At 33.9% G+C, this 24,802-nt stretch overlaps 1 protein-coding gene and 2 pseudogenes across 2 annotated transcripts in view; 2 read left to right on the top strand and 1 right to left on the bottom strand.

Moving 5' to 3' along the window:
• Positions 1-24,802, top strand: part of USP32 (ubiquitin specific peptidase 32) — a 158,010-nt gene that overhangs the window by 70,029 nt on the left and 63,179 nt on the right. For both annotated transcript variants that reach the window (XM_016143364.2, XM_016143363.2), the window contains exons 6-9: positions 19,429-19,560; positions 20,984-21,091; positions 22,589-22,704; positions 23,073-23,135. In XM_016143364.2, coding sequence (XP_015998850.2) covers positions 19,429-19,560; positions 20,984-21,091; positions 22,589-22,704; positions 23,073-23,135 — 419 coding nt within the window. The remainder of the gene's footprint in view (positions 1-19,428; positions 19,561-20,983; positions 21,092-22,588; positions 22,705-23,072; positions 23,136-24,802) is intronic.
• On the top strand, positions 8-8,270 carry LOC107510121 (annotated as a pseudogene).
• LOC118604154 lies at positions 16,035-16,153 on the bottom strand (annotated as a pseudogene).

The following is a 24,802-nucleotide window of genomic DNA, read 5'->3' as shown; positions in this document are numbered from 1 at the left end:
TAAGTAATGGCATTTCACTGTTTTCTGTTCACTTTTTAATACAAATTGCATGGTAATATGAGAATATGCCTATAAAAGAGAAATTTATTGTTATTAGTTTTTTCTTCTAAAGTGCAAATAAAATGAAATGCTGGAGCATTGAGTGCTTAGCTGAAAAGGAAAATTCTCTGAATACTTTTATACTTTAAATGTGTGGGTTTTTTCCCCACACCAAGCAATCCTCCAATGTTCCACAGACACCAGCTGGGTGTCCTACTATTCAGTGCAGTTCTGATACTACCTAGGGTTAACACAGACCTCACTGGTTTAAGGCTCAGTCTTACAAGACTGCTCCTCTCCCCCCCCCATTCTGGATGCCAATCACAAGTCCCAGTTGTCACCTGTGCTTCTGACCAACCAGCTACAAATTAGAGGTTCCTATGACACCCTCCTTGGGTTCGGTAATTTGCTAGAATAGCTCACAGAACTCAGATATGTTTACCGATTTATTGTATGATACAGGATATGTTAAAGGATACAGATGAAGAGATACATAGGGCAAGATCTGGAAGGGTCCCAAGTCTAGGAGCTTCTGTCCTGTGGAGCTGGGATGTACCAGTCCTTTCTGGCCTGTGGATATGTTCCTCACTCAGGAAGCTCGCTGAACCCCATATTTTGGGGATTTTTATGAAGGTTTCATCATGTAGGCATGATAAATTATTAACTCAATTTCCAGCTTCTTTCCCATAGATTGAGGTGTGGGCCCGAAAGTTATAAGTTTCTAATTATGGCTTGGTCTTTCTGGTGATCCGCCCCCATCCAGGAGCCCACGAAAAGTCACCGCAGGCATTAGAACAAAGATTCCTATTTCCCAGGAAATTCCACGGGACTTAAGAGCTTTGTGTCAGAAACTCCTATCACTCAGGAAACTACAAGATTTGGTCCAAGGCCAGATATTAGCAGGAACCAGGGGCAGCAACCAATTTCATTATTTCACAATAGCCTTCTAATTGTCCTTAACCAAGCTGTATTAGTTTCCTAGGGCTACTGTAATAAATGATCACAATTTATAAACTGAAACAATAGAATTTATTCTTTCACAGTTCTGGAAGCTGAAATCAGGGAGCCATGTTCCTTCCGAAGGACCTAGGGAAGAATCCTTCCTTGCCTCGCTTAACTTCTGGTGACTTCAGGCTTTGCTTGGCTTGTGGCAGCATAATTCCAGTCTCTGCCTCTATCATCACATGACCTTCTTTCTGTGTGTATATGTCTCCTCTCCTCTTCTTGAAAGGTCAACAGTTATTGGGTTTCAGGCCCGCCCTAAATCCAGGATGATTTTACCTCAAGCTCCTTAACTCAGTATGTCCACATAGACCCTACTATTTCCAAATAAGTTGACATTCTGAGGTTCCAGGTAATCATGAGTTTTGAGGGATACTTTTGAATCCACCACCACACAGATCTAAGTATTAACTTCTACTGTTTTTTTCTGTGGTTACGGAAAAGTTATTTACATCAAGCTTTTGTTTATGTTACTTGTTAAATCTAGAATGCTTTTCCCTTCTCCCTAGAAATCCTCATCATCTTTAAAAACTTAAATCACATGCCCTTGTATTTTCATGAAACCTTTTCTTGTCTTCCTATGTATGGGAAATCATCTCTCCTTCCTCTGGACTCTTAACACCTTTTTTGTACCCTTCTTGAATGAAATTACCACTTTTTTACCCTTATAATTATTTATAGCATTCTATTCGTATATATTATCTCTCTTAAATCATAGAGATCTGTATTATTCTTTCCTTCTGTCTCTGTGCCAAGCCTTAAAAATAAGTATTTGTTGACTGAATCGAAGACCTTGAGTGTCAATTGCTATTTGTATCTATTGCTTTACATAACTTATAATTTGGAAACTAATTACTCACCAGCTACTTTCCCACCTATTTCATTCCATTGTTACCAGAAGTTCAGAATGATAAATTCTGGCATGAATAGGCAATGAACTTGATTCTACTAGATTTCACTGTTCTTTTCTTTATTTTTCATAGGAAAGTGTTTTTAAAATATTATGCATAAAAAAATTAGGGAATTTTAAAATACTCATTATAAACTATCTTACATTAATATTTAAGTTGTCAGTTATGGATAGTCTGCTGAACTTTTGCTTTCATTTGTGATTGCATGATGAATTACTTTCCTCTTAATATTGGCCAAGAGGTGACTTTTTTCCTTTAATGAATTATATTAAAGAAAAAATTATTCCGACACTTGTTAAAATGGTAAGGAAGAGCTCATTCAAAACTTTTACAGTAGCATATTGCTACTGCAAATGCTATGGGGGAGAATGACTGGTCTTAACTCCAAATGTAACAAGGACAATTGGGGATTTATAGCCAAGGAGCAGGGTGAGGGGGTCAGTGGAGGAGACATTAGGGGTAGGGAGATTCTTGCTAAAGGCAGGCCAAGGACTTATTTATCAAAGATGGGGTATGAGGAATGAACTTGATCAAGCTTATGGGGATGATAAGAGTGGGCTAAGTGGGCCAAAGACAGGATGGGGGCCAAGTTGGAAGCCTAGTTAAAAAGAAGGCTCAGAGGAGTGGGCCTAAAGTTTGGTCAAGGAAAGAGTCTGTCAGTTCCTTAAAGTTAAATACTGACACACTTTGCAAATACAAATGCTGTCATTGCTTGTTTTCGAAAGTGGTATCTTATTAAAGATTATAGGCATATTTACATTTAATCAGTCAAAATAATTTTCAAGATGATATCCCATTATCTGACTCACATTTTTATTTGAAAATGATCTTTTCTATTTAGTTTTTATCTATTGGGAAGACTTTTTGGATTTTTAATAGTATCCAAAAATTATAGTGCCTTTGCCATGTTAAAAAATATTTATCTTGAATTATTTAAAACAAACATTAATGTAGATGCATTGTTTCACCTGCAGTAATGACCTAATTTCTAAACTGAATGTTTTCTGCTTAGGGTCATTATACTACTGTTACTATCTCCGCAGCATTTTAGCACTATTGACCAATCAGTTTTCTTGAAATTCTGTTCTCTTTTTGCTTTTGAAGCATTGTAGTTTCCTACTTTTTAATAATTTATTTTGAGTTTTCTTTACTGCTCTTCTTTTCTATCTAGTTTTGAAATGTGAGTTATTTCTCATTGATCAGCCTTTAGCTCCATTATTCTTGGATTACATGCATGCTTTGCTTCATTACAGCCATTTCCATTGCTTCACTTATCCTTCATATCTTTGTAGGTGATACCTAGATCAAGTTTTCTGGTCTTGAGGTATCCTTCAAAGTGTATATTCACTTGAATTAATGCCTCCTGTATATATATTCTAACATCTTAATCTCATATGTGAAACCAAATTCATCTTTCCTTGTTTCAGCCTATTTAAATGTAAAAGAAGCAAATATGTTCTTCCTCCTATCATTTCTGTCTTAGTTAATAGTATTTGGAATTCCAGTTATCCAGTTTGAGGTTACCTTTGACTTTTCCTTATCAAGCTTCATATTAGAGCCTATCAATCTTAACTCAGCCATATTTCTTTCATCTTTCTTGCTGCCATCATTGTAAGTTTTCTTTATCCGTGTACATGTTAATGATAGGAAAGAATTAAGAACACTTTTTTTTAGTCTACGTTTTTTTAAACACCGCTTTTCATTTTCCTGCTCAGAAACCTTTGAGGATTCTTCGTTTTCTACAAAGTTTAAACTCACTGTGGCTCTAAAGTCTCCTAGTTTCCTGTTCTTAAATTTCTATACCCATTTCTCCTCACATATCTGCTTCAACTGCAGAGCACTGATCAATATTTCATAACTATACTATGAACTTTTATAGCTACCATATAGACCATCATTCCTAATAGTCTTTCATTTAAGAATGCATTCCATCTTTCAGCTCTTGACAATTGAAATTCTAATTCATCATCAAAGCCCAACTCAGATGCTGTCTCTTTTGTCATGCCTTCTTTGTATTTCTTCTGTTCGAATTAATTACGTTTCCATTTACATTCCTGTACACTTTACATTTCAGTTAAAGCTGTTAGTATGCCTTTTGCTTTTACCTTGGAGTCTGTTGGAAATGGCTTTGTTTCTCCCCAAAAGATACAAGTCAGTCCCTTGAGTACAAGGCTCGTGTCTTTTTTATCATTGCATTTTTCTATGTACAATGTACTAAATGCATGTTATTAGACTGAAATATATTGAAAAATTTTCAGCCACTAAAAGTCTTATTTCTAAGCACTGATTTAAACATTTGATTTCTCTAGGAGTGAGCACAAAATATATGTTGTTTTAGGATTATAAACCCATACCAAGGAGAAGGACCAAGATAAATTATCATGTTTGTATAAGATATAATAACTTCATAGTATATAAAGGTTTATATAAAGACATACCATGTTTTAGGGTGAAAATTAATTATGATATTTATAAATTCAAGGAACTGTTAAAGGTTGCAAAGTTAGTTCTAAGATCCTCTAAAACTTTTGATTAGATCAATGATGTGAGATACAGAAAATTGATTAGCATTAAGTTAAGGTACATGGAAGGTCAGCTTACTTTAAATACTGAACTAATTATTTTATCTACTGCTATAATGTGCCTATTGATTTCTCTGGTGGCTATAGAAATAAGTAGTAGTGTGTGGTAAAAGCCTGAAGAAATAACATGCTTTTAATTTTCTCGGTATTTATAACTTTAAATTTAAATTTTAAATTATTAAATTTGACATCTTAGTTGAATTTTGTCATACATATCCTTGTTTCTTATTAAAGAAATACCCCAAAATAAAAAGTTAATCAACTAGAAGCCCACTATGGTATATTAGTAGTTACCACCCATTATTAAGCATTAGAATTACTTGGATATTAAAAATTCAGGTTACTGGTTCTACAAAAGATTTTTATTCAATGAGCCATAGCCCTCTGTACTGTTAACAGACATTTAAGGTAATTCTAATGAAGAGGGACCATGAACTACAAATATAGATTCAATGTTTGGGAGTTCTTCAGACTCTGGGTTAGACACTCTGGTCCTGCCAGTTACTATTCATGCATCTGTGGGAAATTTATTTAATCCCTCTAAACTTCTTTTCCTCTTCTGGGAAATGGGGATAATAACACAATTTACCTCATAGGTGTGTTGTTAGGAGTGTAAAAGAGGAAAAATTTTTTCCTCTACCCATCTTGGATTCATCAGCTGGGACCCTTTCAATTACACTGATAAAAGACAGATAAGAGAAAAACCTAAGTTTTAATACATTGTGCATGGGAGGATTCAGTGATAAGTAACTCAAAGGAACGGTTAGAACTTGAGCTTACATAGCATCTTAACAAAGAACAATAATTTTGTATAGAAGCGACAGGACAAAGGAGAAGGGCTTTGAACTTCTGTTAGTGTCAAATTGTTGGAAGGCAACTGTGGAGAAGCTAATGGCAGATAAGGCTAGTAATGAAGCTTGTTATGTAGATCCATTCTTCTGGTGCTATCTCTAGGTTAATAAGGATCAGGAGTTGTCTCTGGTGATTAACTTCTGTCCTTTCTGGTAGAGAGACAGGGAAGATACCTTTACAAATTAGGCACATAGAGGGAGGGCAGAGTGCTTTTCTTGTATCTGCTTCTCAGTTGCCTTCGACTCAAAATAATTGTTGTACCAAAGTGGCATATTTGGGTTGGCATGTATGTGCTCCAGGAATACATGAAATAATACTTTTTTAAAAAGGACTCAGCCCTGTGCCTGGTATAGAATAGGTATTTTACAGTGAATATGCATTCTCTTTTATTAGTGAACACTTAGCTTATGAATGTCAATGAGCTTCACCCACTGTCTCCAAAGGTTAATTGTTTGGGGAGCAAGCAGTTTTCTAATAGTGGGCTGTAGATCAGTACAAAAATGAACTCAGGCGCAGAGCGGGTGGTCCTTTCTGAAAAACCGACAAGATGACGGAAGTGGAACAGAAGAAGAAGCGGATCTTCTGGAAATTGACCTACTGTGGCGTGGACCTGGACCAGCTGTGGGATGTGGCCTACGAGCAGCTGATGCAGCTATACAGCACCGGGCAATGGCGGCAGCTGAACTAGGGCCTGCGGAGGAAGCAACACTCACTGCTGAAGTGTCTGCACAAGGCCAAGAAGGAGGCACTGCCCATGGAGAAGCCGGAGGTGGTAGAGATGCCCTGTGGAGCGTGATCATCCTGCCCGAGATGGTGGACGGCATGGTGGGCGTCTACAACGGCAACACCTTCAGCCAGGTGGAGATCAAACTCGAGATGATCGGTCACTACCTGTGCGAGTTCTTCATCACCTACAAGCCGGTGAAGCACTGCCGGCTCGATGTCGGGGCCACCCACTCCTCCCACTTCATTCCACTCAAGTAGTCTCCTTGGCCAATAAAGAACCAGCACCTCCAAAAAACAAAACAAAACAAAAACTCGTCCACATCTGTGGGAAGAATGCGTTTTTCTTACTAAATTGTTTTATTTTATAATTTATAAAAATAACCAAAATAAACTAGTGCAACAGACAACTCAATTGCCACTGGCTTCAGCAAATAGCTACTTTATAAGTGGGCCTTCCTGCTAACTTTCTTATAGAAATTCCAACATAGGCAGGCATACATTCTGATAACTGACTTATAATTTATAAATTCTCAGCTTCTGGCCATGTGGTTCAATGTTGGCCTCTCGATAAGCTCTTATACTCAAAGCATATTTGCTACATTCTTTTCAAATAATGTGTTAGGAATGTGGAAACTTGTGATAAAAACAGAGAATATTATTAACTGATTTATAAGTAAACAGAAAATATTTATTTTAAAGCATCAGTGACTATATTTAAATTTGTGTAATGAGCCAAGGTATCTAGGAAACAAAATTAGTTTTCCACTTGTAAATAACATCTACGTTAGAATGCAGATGGCTTTAATTACTTCTTCACATACAAACTATAAAGTAAAATTTGAAGTCACAGTAAGTTGAACATGCTGCTATATTTCATCAAATTTTGTTCTCTTTTATGTAAATCTCAGATGAAACTGGAGAGCTATTTGTATTCAATAGAATAATTAACTGATTTGATTTATACAACACTTTAGATGTCATGGCAAGTACATTTTTCATAATTGCAAATTCCAAACTATTGTTACCTTACCTTTAATTTAAATTTAAGAAATTGAGTTAGAACTGTAACCCAAAGTTCAAATTTTTATGCTTAATTAGATCTTAACCAGATTTTTATCAAGACTCTTAATATTTTTCTATCATAATTTGCTATTTAAATACCTAAGATTTGATTTCCTAAAAAAGAAAAAAAAAAGATTTTGGTTGAGTATAAACAGTGTTTTTGTTTTTATGTTTAATTTATTTTTAAATTAAGTTGACATTTGAGGGAGAGGGAAGATGACAAACTAGGTGAAAGTAGGGTTCGTCTCCTCCCAGGACCACATTGAAATTGCAGCCAAATTATAAAATAATCAACGTGAAGAATCACCTGAAGTCCAACTGATCATAACACCTACATCTGATAATATAAAGGAGCCACCTAAGCCAATCCAACATAGACAACATCCATCAGCAGATCGCTTTGCAGTTCTCACCAGGTAGCCCTGAGCGTTCAAAAGCAGCAGCTGACCTTGGCCTACAGGGGAGCCCCTCCCAAGGGGCCATAAAACCAGTGCATCTTGAGGCAGGCTCCAGACCACAATGGAGCAACTCCTGACTAGCTCCAGTAGTGATACACACAAAAGGTGATTGCAACAAGTACACAAGCCCGCTAGGGCAAATCCCACTCAGTGGAATCAACTCTTATTCTGAGGGTGCAGCCAATTCACACAATTAGTCAGCCTGAATGTTAATCCCACTCACTGATCTACAAACAACAATAAAGGCTTGGCGACTAAAGAAGATTACACACAGCCCACACAAAGGTCACAACCGGAGCTCCTGGAGCTAGGGATCGGGGAGAGTGCGCCGGACCACACAGGACACCTTCCACACATCAGGCCATCAGTTCAGGGCTGAGAGATGAAACAAATATTCTTCACACACAGAAACGAACACAAGAGAGGCTAATAAAATGAGAAAACAAAGAAACATGCCACAAATGAAACAACAAGAGAAAACTCCAGAAAATAAGCTAAATGAAATGGAGGCAAACAACCTACTAGAGTTCAGAATAACAGTTATAAGGATGCTCAATGAACTTATGGGAAGAGTGGATAAACACAATGAGAACCTCAACAGAGAGATAGTAAGCATTAAAAAGGACATAGAAACTGTATAAAAGAACCAGACAGAAATGAGGAATATAATAACTGAAATGAAGAATACACAAGAAGGATTCAACAGTAGATTGGATGAAGCAGAAGATCGAATCAGTGAATAGGAAGACAAGGTAGCTGAATACATCCAATCAGAACAACAAAAAGGAAAAAGAATTTTAAAAAATGAACATAGTTTAAGAGACCTCTGGGACAACATGAAGCATAAAAATATCTGAATCGTAGGAAAAGAGAGAGCAAGGGATTGAGAATCTATTTGAAGAAATAATGACAGAAAACTTCCCTAACCTGGAAAAGCAATTAGACATACAAATTTAGGAAGCACAAAGAGTGCCAAACAAGAGGAATTCAAACAGACCTACACCAAGACACATCATAATTAAAATGCCAAAGGTCAAAGACAAAGAGAGAATCTTAAAAGCAGCAAGAGAAAGGAAGCCGGTTACTTACAAGAATACTCTCCCATAAGAATGTCTGCTGACTTTTCAATGGAAACTTTGCAGGCCAGAAGGGGCTGGCAAGAAATATTCAAAGTTATGAAAAACAAGAATCTACAACCACAGATATTCTACCCAGTAAGGCTTTTGATTAAAATGGAAGGTAAGATAAAGAACTTCCCAGACAGAAAAAAACTTAAGGAATTGATCACCAACAAGCCAGCATTACAGAAATGTTAAAGGGTCTTCTGTAAAAAGAGAAGGGGTAAAAAAGAAAATAGAAATAACTAATATGAATAATAAAATGACAGTAACAATGTACCTATCAGTAATCACTTTAAATGTAAATATATTAAATGCTTTAAATTATGTTGATCTTTAATATTATTTTATATTAGTTTCAGGTGTATGGTGTAGTGGTTAGACATTTATATAATTTATGAAGTGATTCCCTTGATTAATCTAGTACTCACCTGGCTCTATAAATGGTTATTACAATATTATTGACTGTATTCCCTATGCTGCATTTTACATCGCCATGACCATTTTGTAACTACCAATTTGTACTTCTTAAATCCTTCACCTTTTTCACCCAGTTCTCTAGCCCCCCTCTTATCTGGTAACCATCACTTTGTTCTCTGTATCTATGAGTCTGTTTCTGTTTTTGTTTGTTTATTTTTTTATTTTGTTCTTTAGACTCCATATATAAGTGAGATCACATTATGGGTATTTGTCTCTCTCTGACTTATTTCACTTAGCATATAATACCGTTTAGGTCCATCCATGTTGTCGTAGATAATGTTTTTAATGACAATTTTTAAAACCATTCGTCTGGAGAAGCACAGACAAAAATGATGCTGAACATATTGATGATGTTCAGAGTCAGAGAACATGCATAGAGAACATAAATATGTTCTCTATAATTAAACATTTGAAATAGGTTGGTACAGGTGTTATTACATTTTTCTTTCTTTTCTTTCTTTCTTTTGACTTCTGAGAGAATAGTCTAAGACCAAACCCTAGTCATTTGGCTTTTTCTTGTTATACCCTTTCCATATCCATTTGTTCGTGGTTATTTAGCACCACATAGTGTTGGAGTTTGAAGACACAGACTATAAACTCAAAATGTAATTTGTTTTATAAATTTAGATCAGTGTGTTTATCTCCTACTATTGTACATGCATAGTCCTAGCTTAACACTGTCTGGCAGCTGTTTCTGCTTGAGTTTGAAGGCTCTTTGAAATTTCTGCATTCTAACATGGCTGCCTACTAGTTCTAGGATGAACTGCTTGTAATCTTTAACACTCTCTTTGTCACTCACTGGAGAGTAAACTTCTTTCTTGTTTTTTTTGTCTCTTTTCTTGAGCGTATAACGTATCCTTCAACAGGATATCCTTTTTCTTATTTTTGAATTATAGCATAAAACAACAGTTTTTTGTTTCTGTTTTCTTGCCTTGTCACTGCCTGTCTTGCCTACAGACTTTTTACGCATGCCTCTTAAAGACCTCCAAGTCCTAGCTGCTTATGTGCACCCCGAAAACTTTGTGTCTGCTCCTTCATTGCACTTTCCACCCTATATTAAAATGACTAATTTTCACTTCTACTAGGATCTAAACATAGTTGTTTTGTTCACAGTCATATCTATAGGTTTTAGCATTATGTCAGGCACATATATTAAATATGCTCTTACTGAATGTTTGCTGAACATTAAATGATCTTTGACTATACTCTTGTACATTTTTCTCAAAAAAAAAAAAATACTGGGCTCTGTGAAAGGTTCCAATTTACTGTGTACGGATTTAGCACTTTCTAGAGGAGGCACTATACTCTGGGTACATTATCTCATTTAATCCTTGTGCCATCTCTCAGGTTCATTTCATCTCCATTCTAAAAATGAGAAAACCAAGATTATAACAGGTTTAAAAAGAAACATTCTCAAAATCAGATGGTTAATAGGTGCCGAAGTTGGGATGTTTGAACCCCAGAGTGTATGCTTATTATCATTTTAGAACTCGAAGACAATTTATTGACACTTGATCATTTTATTCTTAATCATTTATGAGTAGCTTGTAGTTGCAGATCAAAGGAATTGGTCACATGGTAGTTGTGGTTGTGGTGAACCATCATCTTCAGACTCCAGGCAATTTTGCCGATTCACTTTTTCAATTTCCCTTTTTTCCCTTGGGAGACTTACAAATGATTGTTATTTTTATTCCTTTTCAATAATGTACTTCATTAGATCCAGGCAAGATCATCAGATGATTGTGAAATAGGTAATAGAACTATGATTTTTAAGAAGTATGTTTTAAGAACTAATTGAGAGTTCATTTTCATTAATATTGATTATATTTTCATAAATTGTAGTTATATTATTTGGAAGAAAACATGTGTGCCTATTTTTTTTTAATATAAATATGTTTTTAAACATACTAAAAAGAGTTTTGGGGATTTTCCTAAAATGTATCATCAGAGTGAATAAGCCTGTTACCTCACTGATTTCTTTTAGTTAAAGATTTTATTTATTTATAGAATCTGGATTCTGAGGTAATTAATGTAGTATTTTTAGGTAATTTTAGGGCCATAGAAGTAATTTTGATTATTTTTCTTTTCATAGCTAATTCAGATTTATAGTTTCTCTTTTAGCATTTATTATCTCAACTAAAAATATTATATTCCTTGGCCACATTTTAGTTTGCAGTGTTAAAACCTTGAATAAGAAAACAATACGTTGGTGATTCTTAGACTATAAGCCACTAGTAAATCTGCATATCCTTCCTTATCCTCTTATCTGGTTGTAAATGATGTAAGGCTTACAGCCATTTTAAGTAGATCCCAGAAGGTCATTGCTTTTGAGCAGAAGGTTGCTTCCTTAAAAATGGTAAAGAACTGTGCAACTGACTTGGATATTCTGCCTGACTTTTTTTTTTTTTTTAAATGAGAATCCAATTCTGGCATTAAAGAGCAATTTCTGCAGCTGGAGCCTCCGGTAAGGTGGGACTTGATTAGGATGGCCCAAAGTGCAAGCCAAGAACTATTTAGAATATTGGGAATACGGTATGCTGTTACTGTGAACCAGAAAAAAATTACACCTATTAAGCTAGTAAAGTATAAGGTTTTAGTAGTGGCTTATGAACTGAAAATAGAGCAACTACTGGAATTACTACCTCTTTATTCTTTAAGTGAAAATAAGGTTAGTTCCCTTATTTTAGTTCCTTTTCCTCTTCCCAGAAATTCAGCCGCCAATTCATTTAAAATGTTTAGGTAGTAGTAATATATGCATTTTATCATAATTTATATTTAGCACATTATTCGATTAATGAATTGCAGTCTGTAACCAAAACTGAACAGGTCACATAAACTTAAAAAGGGGCTGTAAAACATGGTTTTTAACTGGTGACCATAAACAATCTGATCGGTTATTTTTCTTCTAAATAGGTTCTACTTATCTTTCCATATTTCCACCTCAGCAAACCAATTGTGTTTTTTAAGGAGGTTAGTAAACTTAGTCTTCAAAGGTAAAAAATTTGTGAGGCAGTTGGTGTGATTTTTCTGTGTTCTAACTCAGTGTGTTATGTGAACACCAATTTATCAGAAATACTTACTGAGCACCCATTATATACTCAGTACCTAAAAGTATAGAAATAATAACATACAATAGTTCCCCCTTACCTGTAATTGACATGTTACAAGACCCCCAGGGAATCCCTAAAACTGTAGATAGCACCAAACCCTGTGTGTGTGTGCTTGTGTGTGCATTTTTTCCTATACATACTTATGATAAAGTTTTAATTTATAAATCTAGCACAATAAGAGAGTAACAACTAATAGAATAATTATAACAGTATACTGTAATAAAAGTTATATGAATGTAGTCTCTCTCTTGTTCTCAAAATATGTTATTATAGTGTACTCATCCTTTTTTTGTGACAACATGAGATAAAATGCCAAAGCTATTCCTGAATCTGTGTAACCATCCCTTACTTGGTGTCACTCATTTCAGGGGATCCCTCGCTGAAGTCTTCATATAGGCTCAGTGCTTTCTGTCACAACACTGTGTTGTCAGTTAGAACACATTTTCTGTTCACGTCTTTCACATAATATCTTTTCCATTTCAACCAAGCACTTATACATTGTGGCAATAACTTTTGCATTGAGGTATGACAACAAAACTAGCACAGATTTCTGTTTCTTCTTCACAATTGCATGTATAGAATATTTTTTTCTTACTGTAGGTCTTAGCTACCTCAGCATATGATTTTTTAATTTTATTAACTCCAGAACTTTTACCTTTTCACTTAAAGAACTTTACAACTTCTCTTTGGCATATGCAGATTGCCAACATCACTACTTTTGTGCTTTGGGGCCATTGTTAAATAAATTAAGTGTAATTTGAACACAACACTGAGATACCCATACCCATGCCCATACCCATGCCCATGCCCATACTGCCACAGTTGATCTGATAGCCTAGATAGATCTAAGTGACTCACAGGCAGGTAGCATATACAACGTGGATTCTCTGGACAAAGGGATGATTCATGTCTGCGTGGGATGGAGCAGGATAGTGTGAGATTTTATCATTTTTCTCAGAATGGTGCACAATTTAAACTTATGAATTGGTTATTTATGATATTTTCATTCAATATTTTTGGACCACAGTTGACTTCAGGTCACTGAAACTGAAGAAAGAAAAACTGTACATGAAGAGTGGCTACTGTTGTTTCTGCCAAGGCTCCCGTCTTCCTACTTGTGATTCAGGGTCAGAACTTTTTATATGCAGATCTACCACTTGAAAGAAAGTCTAGGATTTAAGAAAACTCTTTCTCCGGGGAATAGAAGAGTTTTCTCTTTCTTTTACATCATAAATGGAGTGAACATACATCTTGTTTAGGAAAAGGAGGCAGTAATGCTATCTCAATTTATCAGACTCATGATTATTCTCCCTTTTGCTAAAATTTTAAAGTACTTATTTTAAATAAATTATGTGGGTATTCGAAGTAGATATTTACATTTAAAAAGATGAAAGCTACATGCTTATGTAGAAGTTCTGTATATTTTAAAAATTAGTTACAATTCCAGAGTAATTGGACCTTTGCAAAGTGATTCATCAGGAGGTTACAATGTAGTAATGAATGTAGTATTTAGTAATTTGGTTAAAAGAAAAAAATATACTCCTGTATAAAAATTTTATTTTTCTTGTATCATAATCTCCCTTGATGATTTTTCTATAAAATTTAAAAAGTGAATTTAGCTCATTGATTATTTAAAATTATGAATTATGATTTGGTGTAATCTGAGAAATCATACAGTAGTATAAGTGGTAGAATGAAAGTATTGGAAATAATCTTCCCAAACAATCTAGGTGACATTCAATTAAATAAATCTACTGCTACAAATACAGTTATGTGAAAACATACAATTATTTTTTATTTTTATTTTTCCTTTTTTTGATTAACTACATTTTTAATATTTTTCATGCAACAAAATGTATTGCTAGTCTAATAAAAACAAATAATACAAATAATACAAATAATACAAATTATAATAAAACAAATAATACAAATTTAAAAATTAATCTAGTATTAGTATTTTCATTTTTTAACTTCTTAAAATATGTTATAATACTGTCACTTAGTTGTTTATAATGACTTTTAGTAATAAGTAATTAGTTCCTTTTAAATGCCAAAAGTGTAGATAACGTCATTATCACTCTTGGAATTCCTCTTCATAGGTTTTGTGTATCAGTAAGAGATCCATTCTAGGGATAGCCAGGTTAAGAACTTTCTATGAGAGCATTCTTTGTAAAATGAGAACTGGTTAGAATCAGTATGCTTGACCCCGGGTACATATTTCAAAGTCTTTTTTGTTTTCAGCTATGGCAGGTGCAGTCATATTTCCACGAACTTTTTTTCTACTTCAAAACGAATTAAAACAGTGTATTTCTGAAAATCTCAGATTTTTCATCTACTCATGTGTGATAATGTGCACAAAATTTTATATTTTTAGTGCAGGATTTTTTGAATTTTTACATTGTGCTTTCAAATAATTTCATTTCTAGGTCCTTTAAGTAAAACCTCTCATAAAGGATTTAGATGTAATGAGTGTCAAGGCACAATAAGGGATAAGAAGGAAAGATAGAGAAACATTAGCTTAAAGTCCAGGGAGCCCCTGGACTTTTGAAGGTTAAGCAAAAGGAACATAATTTTTTAAAATTTAATGGAAGTTGGTGGAATATATGTTTTCATTTATTTACCACTTGACTACGTTAGTCACTACTTATGACAATAGTGCGGTTTGGATAGTCTGAGAATGTGACATTTGAGTAAAGGTCTGAAGGATTTGTGGCAGTAGTCATGCAGATATCTTGGGGGGAAAAGTATTGAAAATTTTGAAGCAAGGAAATAGCATGATTCTGTTAACATTTTTCCTTTGAAATTTTTTTTTTATTATTAATGAAATAAAACTTTTCCCCTCTTTTTATGAATTGTCTGTCTCGTATTTGTTAATCTATTGTAATCCTAATGCTTTTAAGTTGCATATATTGATGATTTTAACCCTGCATTAAAAACCTAATAGGTCTCACTTCTGTTCTTGCTGTCTACCAGGCTATTTCAACTCAGTAGTCAAGATTAATTCTGTAGGATAAATCATGTCACTCCTATGCTTCAGAATTTCTCATGGTTCACAATTTCACTTAAAACTATTCCTTACACTGGCCTGTATAATCTGACCCCCATTTTTTCTGTGACTTTATCTCATACTATTCCTGATATTATTATTCCCTTCACTAACTCCACTTCAGCCACTCTGATCACCTTTCTCTTCCTTGAGCTTGCAAGGCATACTTTCATCTCGAGGCCTCTATCCTTCTTCCCTCTGTCTGGAATATTTTTTCTCTGCGATTTTTGCTCTCTTGCTTCCTTTAGACCTCTGCCTATATGTCATCCTCACAGTATGATCTTCTATAACTACTCTGTTTAAGTCTGTGGTATGTCTCAAAGCCATGATATGCCTTTTCATTTATTTAGATCTTTAATATTATAACGTTTTCTTCATAAAAATCTCATTTCTTAAAGTTTATTTTTAGATATTTGTTATGGGGAATTGCTATTATTACATTTTTTCTTTTTTATATTTTCTTACATGTTATTAATGTTATATAGGAAAAGCATTGATTTTTTAATATTTGTTTTCCTACAGATATTTTAACTCAATTATAATTTGTAAATTTTTCAGTTTTTGTTTTTTTAGGTGAGGCAACCCTTGGTTGACCTCACAGGTTGCAAGAACCTTATTAGCTTACAATCCCTTATTTTCTATTTTTTATGCCTACAGCACCTGATCCTCCTAGGTGGTCTCCCATCCAAGTACTAACCAGGCCTGACCCTGCTTAGCTTCTGAAATCAGACAGGATGGGACTTGTTCAGGGTGGCATGGCTGTAGACAATTTTTGAGTTTTTTGATACACATTCTGCTTTTATGCATATAGTAACTTTGTTTCTTTTTTAACATTATACTTCATATTTATATCTTATTGAATTGGTGAGAATTTTCAGAATCAGATTAAATAATAATTGAAGGGTTCTCTCTTAGTTTTGAAAGTAGAAGGACATGAAAGACCTTCACTCTCACTGTAATAACATGAAATCATCCCATAAACCATACAATCATACTCTTCTTTAAAGCTGCTGAAAACGTATCAGTGCAAAAAAAAAAAAAAATTAAACAAATCAACTCTAAAGAGACAAACCCTTCCTAGGTGATCAAGGGATATAAGTGTTTTCATATCTGAGGCCAGATGCTGAGATTAGGGGTAAGGCTGGCAGAGGTAGAAGGATTATCTTGCCTGAGGACAGTCTTTGCTAGGATGAAGAGAAACTAGCCAAACTTTTGAGAATACTGTTTCAGATTTGAATATGAAGGAACTGCAAATGCAAAGATAATCCTTTCCACTCAGTAATTCTCATGAGGAAATTTTGCTGAGGGGCAGGCTAAAAAGTGGAAAGAGATCTGTTGATCTAGAGTTGCAAGGCCTCACAATTGTGAAGTCTCAGAATCTTGAAGGCTCACAGCTGTATGTCTCTATGGTCCTATGGTACTGTCATTCAGTGAAGTTTCATAGTCTTGAAGTCTTGCAGTCATGCACTTTCAAGGTCTAAGATAGGGATTGACAAACTTTTCCTTAACCCATTTCCCATTGGCCCTGTGAATGCCCTTGTGGCTGCAGAGTACCCAGAGATAACTAACGGATTACAGCCCTAACCTTACCCATAAAGTTTCCCATGAAATAGCTCGCTTTTATGATTATTTTCACATCGCTTTAGTATCAATAGTCGTTGGAAACAAATGACATCATTCTGTTTATAGTATTCTGTTTTAGTAGTGATATTTACGTCTGCAAAATATAGTAATTCTCGATTGCTGAAAATGTTGCATTCCTACGTGTGATGTTAACATCATTCTCTAACAGTTATTAGCTGGATTCATTCGATGAATCTGATTTATGTATACATTTCTGTTACATCAGGATTAAAGACAAGTTCTGTTTAGAAATAACTTCAAGAACAGTTTTTATATTTTAATTTTACATTGAAAACCAGTCAGATTTGCTTCAGCCTCAAAGAGCATATTTATATAAAATTAAATTAATGTTAGCAGCAAGCCGTACTTTTTTCTAAATGGAAATAGGTTAAAAAGCCAGATAGTAAATATTTTGGTATAATTCTACTGATTAATTCAGCTTTCGTTTGTCCATAGAAATCTTTCTTTTGCCTTTATTTTTGAAGTTTTTCATAGAATATAGAATTCAAGATTAATAGGTGTTTGTTTTTTCCTTTCAACATTAATCCCCCACCCCACTGTCTTTTGGCTCCTTGTTTCTGAAGATAAATCATTGCTTATCTCATTTCCTTTGTCTATTGTATTTTATTAGCAGTTCGATTGTGACTTGCCTGAGTTTGACTTTCTTTGAATTTTCTTGCAAAGGGATCATTGAATTTCTAGATCTGTGGGATTAGTTTTAATCAAATTTGGAAAATTTTCAAGTATTATTGTTTCAAATATTTTCTGCCCAACCCTTTCTGGGACTCCCAACAGCATGTATGTTGTACTGTTTGATATTGTCTTAGAGGTCACTAAGTTTCTAATAATTTTTTGGCCTTTTTTCTTATTCTTCCAATTGAATGGTTGCTAGGTCATCAAGTTCACTGATTTTTCCTCTGTAGTTTTTTAATCTGATGCTAAATTCTTCAGTAAATTTAAAAAATTTTAAATATTATATCCATTATCTCTAGTAGTTCCATTTGGTGCTAGTTTTTATTTCTTTCCTAATATAGTCATAGTTTTCCTTAAATTCTTGAGATATTTATAATAGATGTTTTAAAGTCTTGTTGGGTAATTCTGTCATCTGTTATTTCTATTGCTTTTTCTATCCTGGTTTTAGATTACTTTTTCCTACTGTTTCATATATTTTGGGGAGAGTGCTAGACATAGCACATGTTGTATGGTTCATTGGATTCTATTGTTTTCCTTCAAGGAAGAAAACAGATGATAATGTTTTGATAGGCTTAAGTTACTTGCAGATCAGCTTGATATTTTCAAGGATTTTTTTTTTTTTTTTTTAAAGCTTTGTTGAGACAAGTCTGGAATAGCCTGTACTCTAGTGTTAGGTTTTACCCTACTATTAAGTGTGACCCTCTGAATCTATGAATACTTCCAGTTTTCAACAAGGTATCTTTACTCTGGCTGGTCAGACTTTAAGCATCTCCTAGCCCAGCCTCAATGAATTTCACTCTGTGCATACATAGCTTAGTATTTTGCCAAAACTCAGCAAGCTTCTGTGTAAATTTCTGGAGCTCTCTCTGTGCATAAGAACTCTGCCCTGAAATTTTCAGTTATCTCAACCTCCCTGAACTACAGCTTCTCTTCTGAACTCAGTGAAACTTCACTGCTTAAATTCCTCATACTTTGCCAAGGTTGAGAAAGCAACTACAGGCAGAAAGCCAGGCCAATGGAAGGACTTATCTTGTTTGCTTTCTAAATCTCAATTTAATACCTTGAAGGGAGTGGGGGAAACATAAAATGTAATTAACCATTGGTTGGAGCTTATCTGTGATTTTTAAAAATATATCTTCTGATGAATGAAGAAAGATGTTCATGTTTTCATGATGCCCCTATTACCTATCACATCATAAATTCTATTCTTAACTCTGTCATTTATTGACTTTGTTTCTTATAACATCTTTTATCATATTCTTTTTATCTATTTAGTAAGTATTGAATTTGTAAGTGGTTACCATATCGACAAGATGAATCAGACATGGATCCTGCTATTAGGATATATACAGTGTAGCTGGGAGAGAATATGTATGTAGAATCAAGATTGAGATTAAAAGTGATCAAAAATAGGTACAAATAAAAGTGGTGTGGAAAGCCAAAAAGAAATATCTCAGTTGTTTATTCTGCATATTGAATTTAAGCAATTACTTAATGGGAAATTGCAAAAATATTTTAAAGCCTCTTTTAATTTGAATATATTTTCATACCATTTTAGATATAATGTATTTGTGTTTTAGAATTTTGTTTTAGGTAACATTTTTAGCGTTGAATTGGGAAATTAAAATATATCCTTGAAAATTATATTTTTATGATGAACTAACTGCCTGGAAGAGAAGACTTGAGATTTTATAATTTGTTTAACCTTGTTTGATTTGACTCTCAGTGGAGGAATCGGACATCATTGATCTGGAGAAGCGCTACTGGTTGTTGAAGGCTCAATCTCGGACTGGACGATTTGATTTAGAGACATTTGGCCCATTGGTTTCACCACCTATTCGTCCATCTCTAAGTGAAGGTAGGAATCATACTATTTTCTACTAATTTTATTTGGTAAACACATCTGAGTCCATCTCTTACTTCCAACTAATACATCTTAACCCTAAAAGACCATAATGTTACATACAGTTTTTCAAGTTTCTTGCAAATAGCATAGTTCAGTGGAATAAAACAAAAATGGGAATAAAGATTGTAGTTTTGAGCTTCCTAACCTACCTATGTAACCTTCAATAAATTAGTTTAGCTCTCTGCACCTGAATATTCTCATATATAAAATAAGTTTGACCAAGTCAGTGATTATGAAACTGTACTCCAGTGAGGTGCCTCAGCAGCCAGTGCAGGAATTAAGGCAGTGGCCACTGAATGGGCAGAGCTCCAGAGTTTCACATATAGCCCCACTTCTTCATCAGCAGAGTACCTCCCCTGTTTTTTTTTTTTTTTTTTTTAAATATATATAAGACAGTTCCACTGCTCTATTGGTACCTCCCTCCCCCACCAAAATTAAGAAACCCTGGACTGGACCATCTCTGAGATCCCCTCTAGTTCTAAACTTTGCTATGACTTTTTGTTGTTAGGAATACAAAGATAATTGTGGGTGATATCACAAAAAAAAATTTGAATCTGAATACTTGCGTTCTGCTTCTTGTTCTGACCTTTTTAAACTTTTCCTTTTTTTGACAAATCACTTAACCCACTTCTAAGTTATAGTTTTCTACTCTTTAAATTGAGGGCACAGAATTTGTAGTATGTACTTGTTAGGGCAGCCAGAACAGGTAGAGCTCTGGGCATCTACCTACTTAAACAGTGTAGTTGTGTTTGATAAATCATTTCATTTATTTCCTTTTTTACAAAATGTTCGAAAACCACATGATTGGATTATACCCTTTTATTTCTGAATTTTAAAATCATCATTTATGAAAGATTAACCGGTATAAATAAAACTTTAGTACAGAATTTCTTTCTCTTGTAATATAGGGTGTTGTTTTTCTTTGTTTTGTGAAAGTGCTTTATAGAAGCTTATTAATAGCAGCGTGGTATATCTTTGAGTATATAGTTAAACTTTTCTTCTTTTTTCCTTTTTCTTCTCATTCTTTTTAAATTTTAATTTCTGATTTTGGTGTACTTCTTAATTTTTTAATTTTTTTTTGCATATTATGCTTATTTTTAGCTATTAAAATTGATATGAGATGAGATAAAGACAGGAAGACATAACCAAACATTAACTGAGAGTAATGTTTTTTCTGCTATGATCTTAGGTTTTAGTTATAATTATTCCAGAAGAAAAACAAATACTTCCTGGAACAGTGGGAACTCCTGATGAGCTTTTTTTTTTTTTAATTTGACCAATTTATGGGAAAGAATCATGCCTCTTTTCATAAACATGTCATTACAACATTATAAAGTTTGTTGACTATGGTTTATGGTGTCTTCCTATTTTACAGGTTTGTTTAATGCTTTTGACGAAAATCGTGACAATCACATAGATTTTAAGGAGATATCCTGTGGGTTGTCAGCCTGTTGCAGGGGACCCCTGGCTGAAAGACAAAAATGTAAGTGTGTTAAACATTGTCATAAAATATGCAAAGTATACTGAGGAAAAAAATTAGCATTTATCCATGACAAATCATCTGTGAATTAAGGCTTAAATTTTCATCACTTTCTCAAGTTGACGTTTTAGTGAAGACAGTCTAAGAATTCAACCATTTTCACTGTGGAGTAGTTTGACATCTTTGTTATTAATAATGAGGTTGATTTTCCTGGTGAATTTGTAGTATGTGATAAATGAACTACGTTAACCATGATGTATTTCAAAAGGTTATCCATTTAGAAAATATTTCTGATTGTCTCTATAAAGTTAGTGCCTTGCAAAGTTTGAAGTATAGCTCATTTTCTGTGACTTGTATACATTAATATTTTATTACCACTATAAAATTTATGATCAAAACACAATTTTATTTAAACACTTAGTCTTTTAAGTCTAGATAAAATGTTATAGCATAATTTATAAGCAGAAGATATTACATTATTAAATCTTAACCAAATTGAGAAAATGCAAGTTTACATTTAATTGGTGCCTAATTCTAATATATTTACTAGAGTCATTATCTCTGTGTGTTTTCTAAAACAGCTCATAAATTTTGCCTATTTGGGTATGTTATTTGGTATTTTGACCTTTAGTAATATTGTGCTATGATTCTATCAGTTGATTTAATAATATAATTATTATGGAAGTATATATATGAAGTAGATAATTCTTTAATCTTAAAAATTCAGATTTCTTTTTTCTTTCATGATGATATACCATTACTTCAACCTTGATTTATGATAGATTATTTCTTGACATTAAAGTTCTTATAAGGAGGCTGAAATTTTTGCCTCTCAATTAAGCTTTATTGCCTAAAAAATTTTTTTTAATTCTTTTTTGCTGTTGAGCTAATGGAAATTAACAAACTAGAGTAATTTATTTGGAGTTAATTAGCAAAGTGCTGATATTTCTAATTCTTAGCATGTCATATATACACTTTCTTGAAGAGTTGAAATTGTTCTTTGGCAAAAAAATTGAGTGTGCATTAGTTTCATTGGAGAAGCAAAGTGGAAGCAGACTGTCTTAATTTCAGCTTGTTATTGATTCTTAATGTAGGTGAAATATTTTCAGCATTAGAAGAATCAACACTGCAATGACGAGTTTTAAATATTAGAAATTATTTTAAGGCCTTGAATTATTCCTCAAACCCTGTGAGGTTTCATAATATTTATTATATAGGACTTGACCATTTTTTTCAGTTTGCAAGGACTTTAACTCTAGATTTGGATGAAAGATAGGGCTCCCCAACCTGGGTAGTGATTTTGAGAGCAAGAGAGATATATGAAGTGTGTGCAGTTAGTCCTCCAAGTTCAGAGGACTTTAATTACATACGCTTGCTTGAGAAACTGAGTAATTTTACTAGAGAAGCTTCTAGTAAAATATATTGTTCTTCAGAATATAAAAGGAATTTCTCTCTGTAAGAGTTTTTTGTTTTGTTTTGTTTTGTTTTGTTTTGTTTTAGTTTGCTTCAAGGTGTTTGATGTTGACCGTGATGGAGTTCTCTCTAGGGTTGAACTGAGAGACATGGTGGTTGCACTCTTAGAGGTTTGGAAGGACAACCGCACCGATGATATCCCAGTAAGTTCTGATTTTATACATCTCGTTGCATATAAATTTTGAACAGGAAAATGGAGTGGAGAATTTGAAAAAAGAGAGGCAGCGAAAAGGATTTGTTATTACTTCTAGTTGCTATATTGTGTTACTCAAAATATTCATAGCTGAAGGTGCAAAATTAGGTAGAGAATTTACCTTAGAATATTTAGTAAACTGAACTTATTGTATAAGAATGAAACTACAGGAAAATTGTCTTAATTTTATTAAAGCAGATATAAGAATCTATGGTAATTAAAAAATAGTTGAACAAAATATAGTATACTTTGGCCACTGAGTAATAAAAATGATATCTACTCTTTTCTAATTACTCCTTTGGATTTCTGTTTTTAAAGGAATTACATACAGATCTATCTGACATTGTAGAAGGCATATTGAATGCACATGACACCACAAAGGTGAGTCTAACTAGGATTAATTTATCCTTTTCTAAAAATACCACACACTCTGATTTGGGTTATTATATAGCTTATATACATATTTAAATCTTTTCTACTTCATCCCACCAAGTACTTATTTGGATCTGTTGTTACAGTACCTCCATGTTTTCTCTAAAGATAGCCCATTCCATCTTTAAACAACTGCATTAAGTGTTTTAAATATATAAACATTTATTATAAGCTAGGCATTTTATAAAAATCAAATCAACACAGCCCTTTTTATTATAGTTTATCATTTTGTATTTCTTCCATTTCAGTAAGTTATGGTAAAGCTAACCTTATATTGAGCAAAAAAAGCCACACAAAAAAGAATACATACTGTATGATTCCATTTTTATGAAGTTCAGGAAGCAAAACTAATAAATGGTGATACGCATTAGAATAGTAATTTTGGAGATAGGTGGATTACCTGGGATATCTGCGATGATGGAAATGATTTTTTTATCTTAATATGGGTAGTGTATATATTCCAAAAAAATTTTTTTTTAATAGTTTTGGTAAAGAACTATTCCATAGTTCTTTTTCTTTTTTCTATTGAGGCATTTTATTTGCACATTAAGTATTACATCCTTAGAAAGAAAATCCCAGGATTTTCCCTCCTGTATATTTTCTTCTTGGTTCTTTATAGTCCACAGTGCCCACTGAGGTTGTCAGTACAGTGAAATCAAACTAATGGGACAGGAGCAGGTTGTTCTGTCATTTTTCTAGGTCTTTGAGTTGCATAGATTTGAATCTAGGGCTGATCACTCCACACTTATTTAACTTGCCCGTGAGGTTCATAACAGTTTCCCCAGCGCTCTGATCATCAGTGATTTCAGGTTTGCCAATGTAACCATGCTTCATTATCACAGTTGGAAACCAGATAATGACTTTGGAGCACAGCCTAATAACAGCCTGGCATTTGCCTCTCATTGGCAATGTCGATGCTTAAGAGCATTAGCCAGGGCAGGACATTCATGTGCACCATTATTGTGGCACGGAAAGAGCTCTCCTGAGTTCTTTAATAGCAGCTGTAAAAGGCATGTAATAGCAGGAATAAGCATGTATTTACAAAGAATAAATTCTTGAATTTTTTAGTTTGACAACATTTATTAGTAAGAATATTAAATAGGTTTACTCCTGTAGCTTGCATTACTGTGATGTCTCTGTGTCTCTATGAGATTGAAAATAACTCGCACATTATGAGGCATATTTGAATTAATTTGATCCTTTCCACTCAAACATTGACGTGTACCAAGAAGCAGATTGGTAGGATATGGACCACAGTAGCGTTATAGAAGTTTAGGAAAAAAAGTAACATCAGTTTTTTTTTCTTCAGTCACAACTCTAGAAGGAATCATAATTTTAACTGATGCTCAATAGAAATAAAAATACAAATTACAGAGCTTGAGCTTTGCTTGCCATTTGAGGCATCTCTCTGCCTTCATTCATCTCTCTTTTACCAAAAACTGAGGTATCTACTTCTATTTGGTATGCAAAAGAACAGAAACCTGGAAGAGTTTCTGGGAGAAAATGCCTTATGTAGAGATAGTTTCTAACACCCTTTTTCGAGTGTTAAATAAATACGTAGGTATGTTTACTGTCTATTTTTATAGAAGACGGAGTTCCTACTTCTGGCTTTGCTG

This window comes from Rousettus aegyptiacus, unplaced genomic scaffold (assembly GCF_014176215.1).
Source record: "Rousettus aegyptiacus isolate mRouAeg1 unplaced genomic scaffold, mRouAeg1.p scaffold_m13_p_6, whole genome shotgun sequence".
Classification (NCBI taxonomy): domain Eukaryota; kingdom Metazoa; phylum Chordata; class Mammalia; order Chiroptera; family Pteropodidae; genus Rousettus; species Rousettus aegyptiacus.
This window is presented reverse-complemented; position numbering and strand designations above follow the sequence as displayed.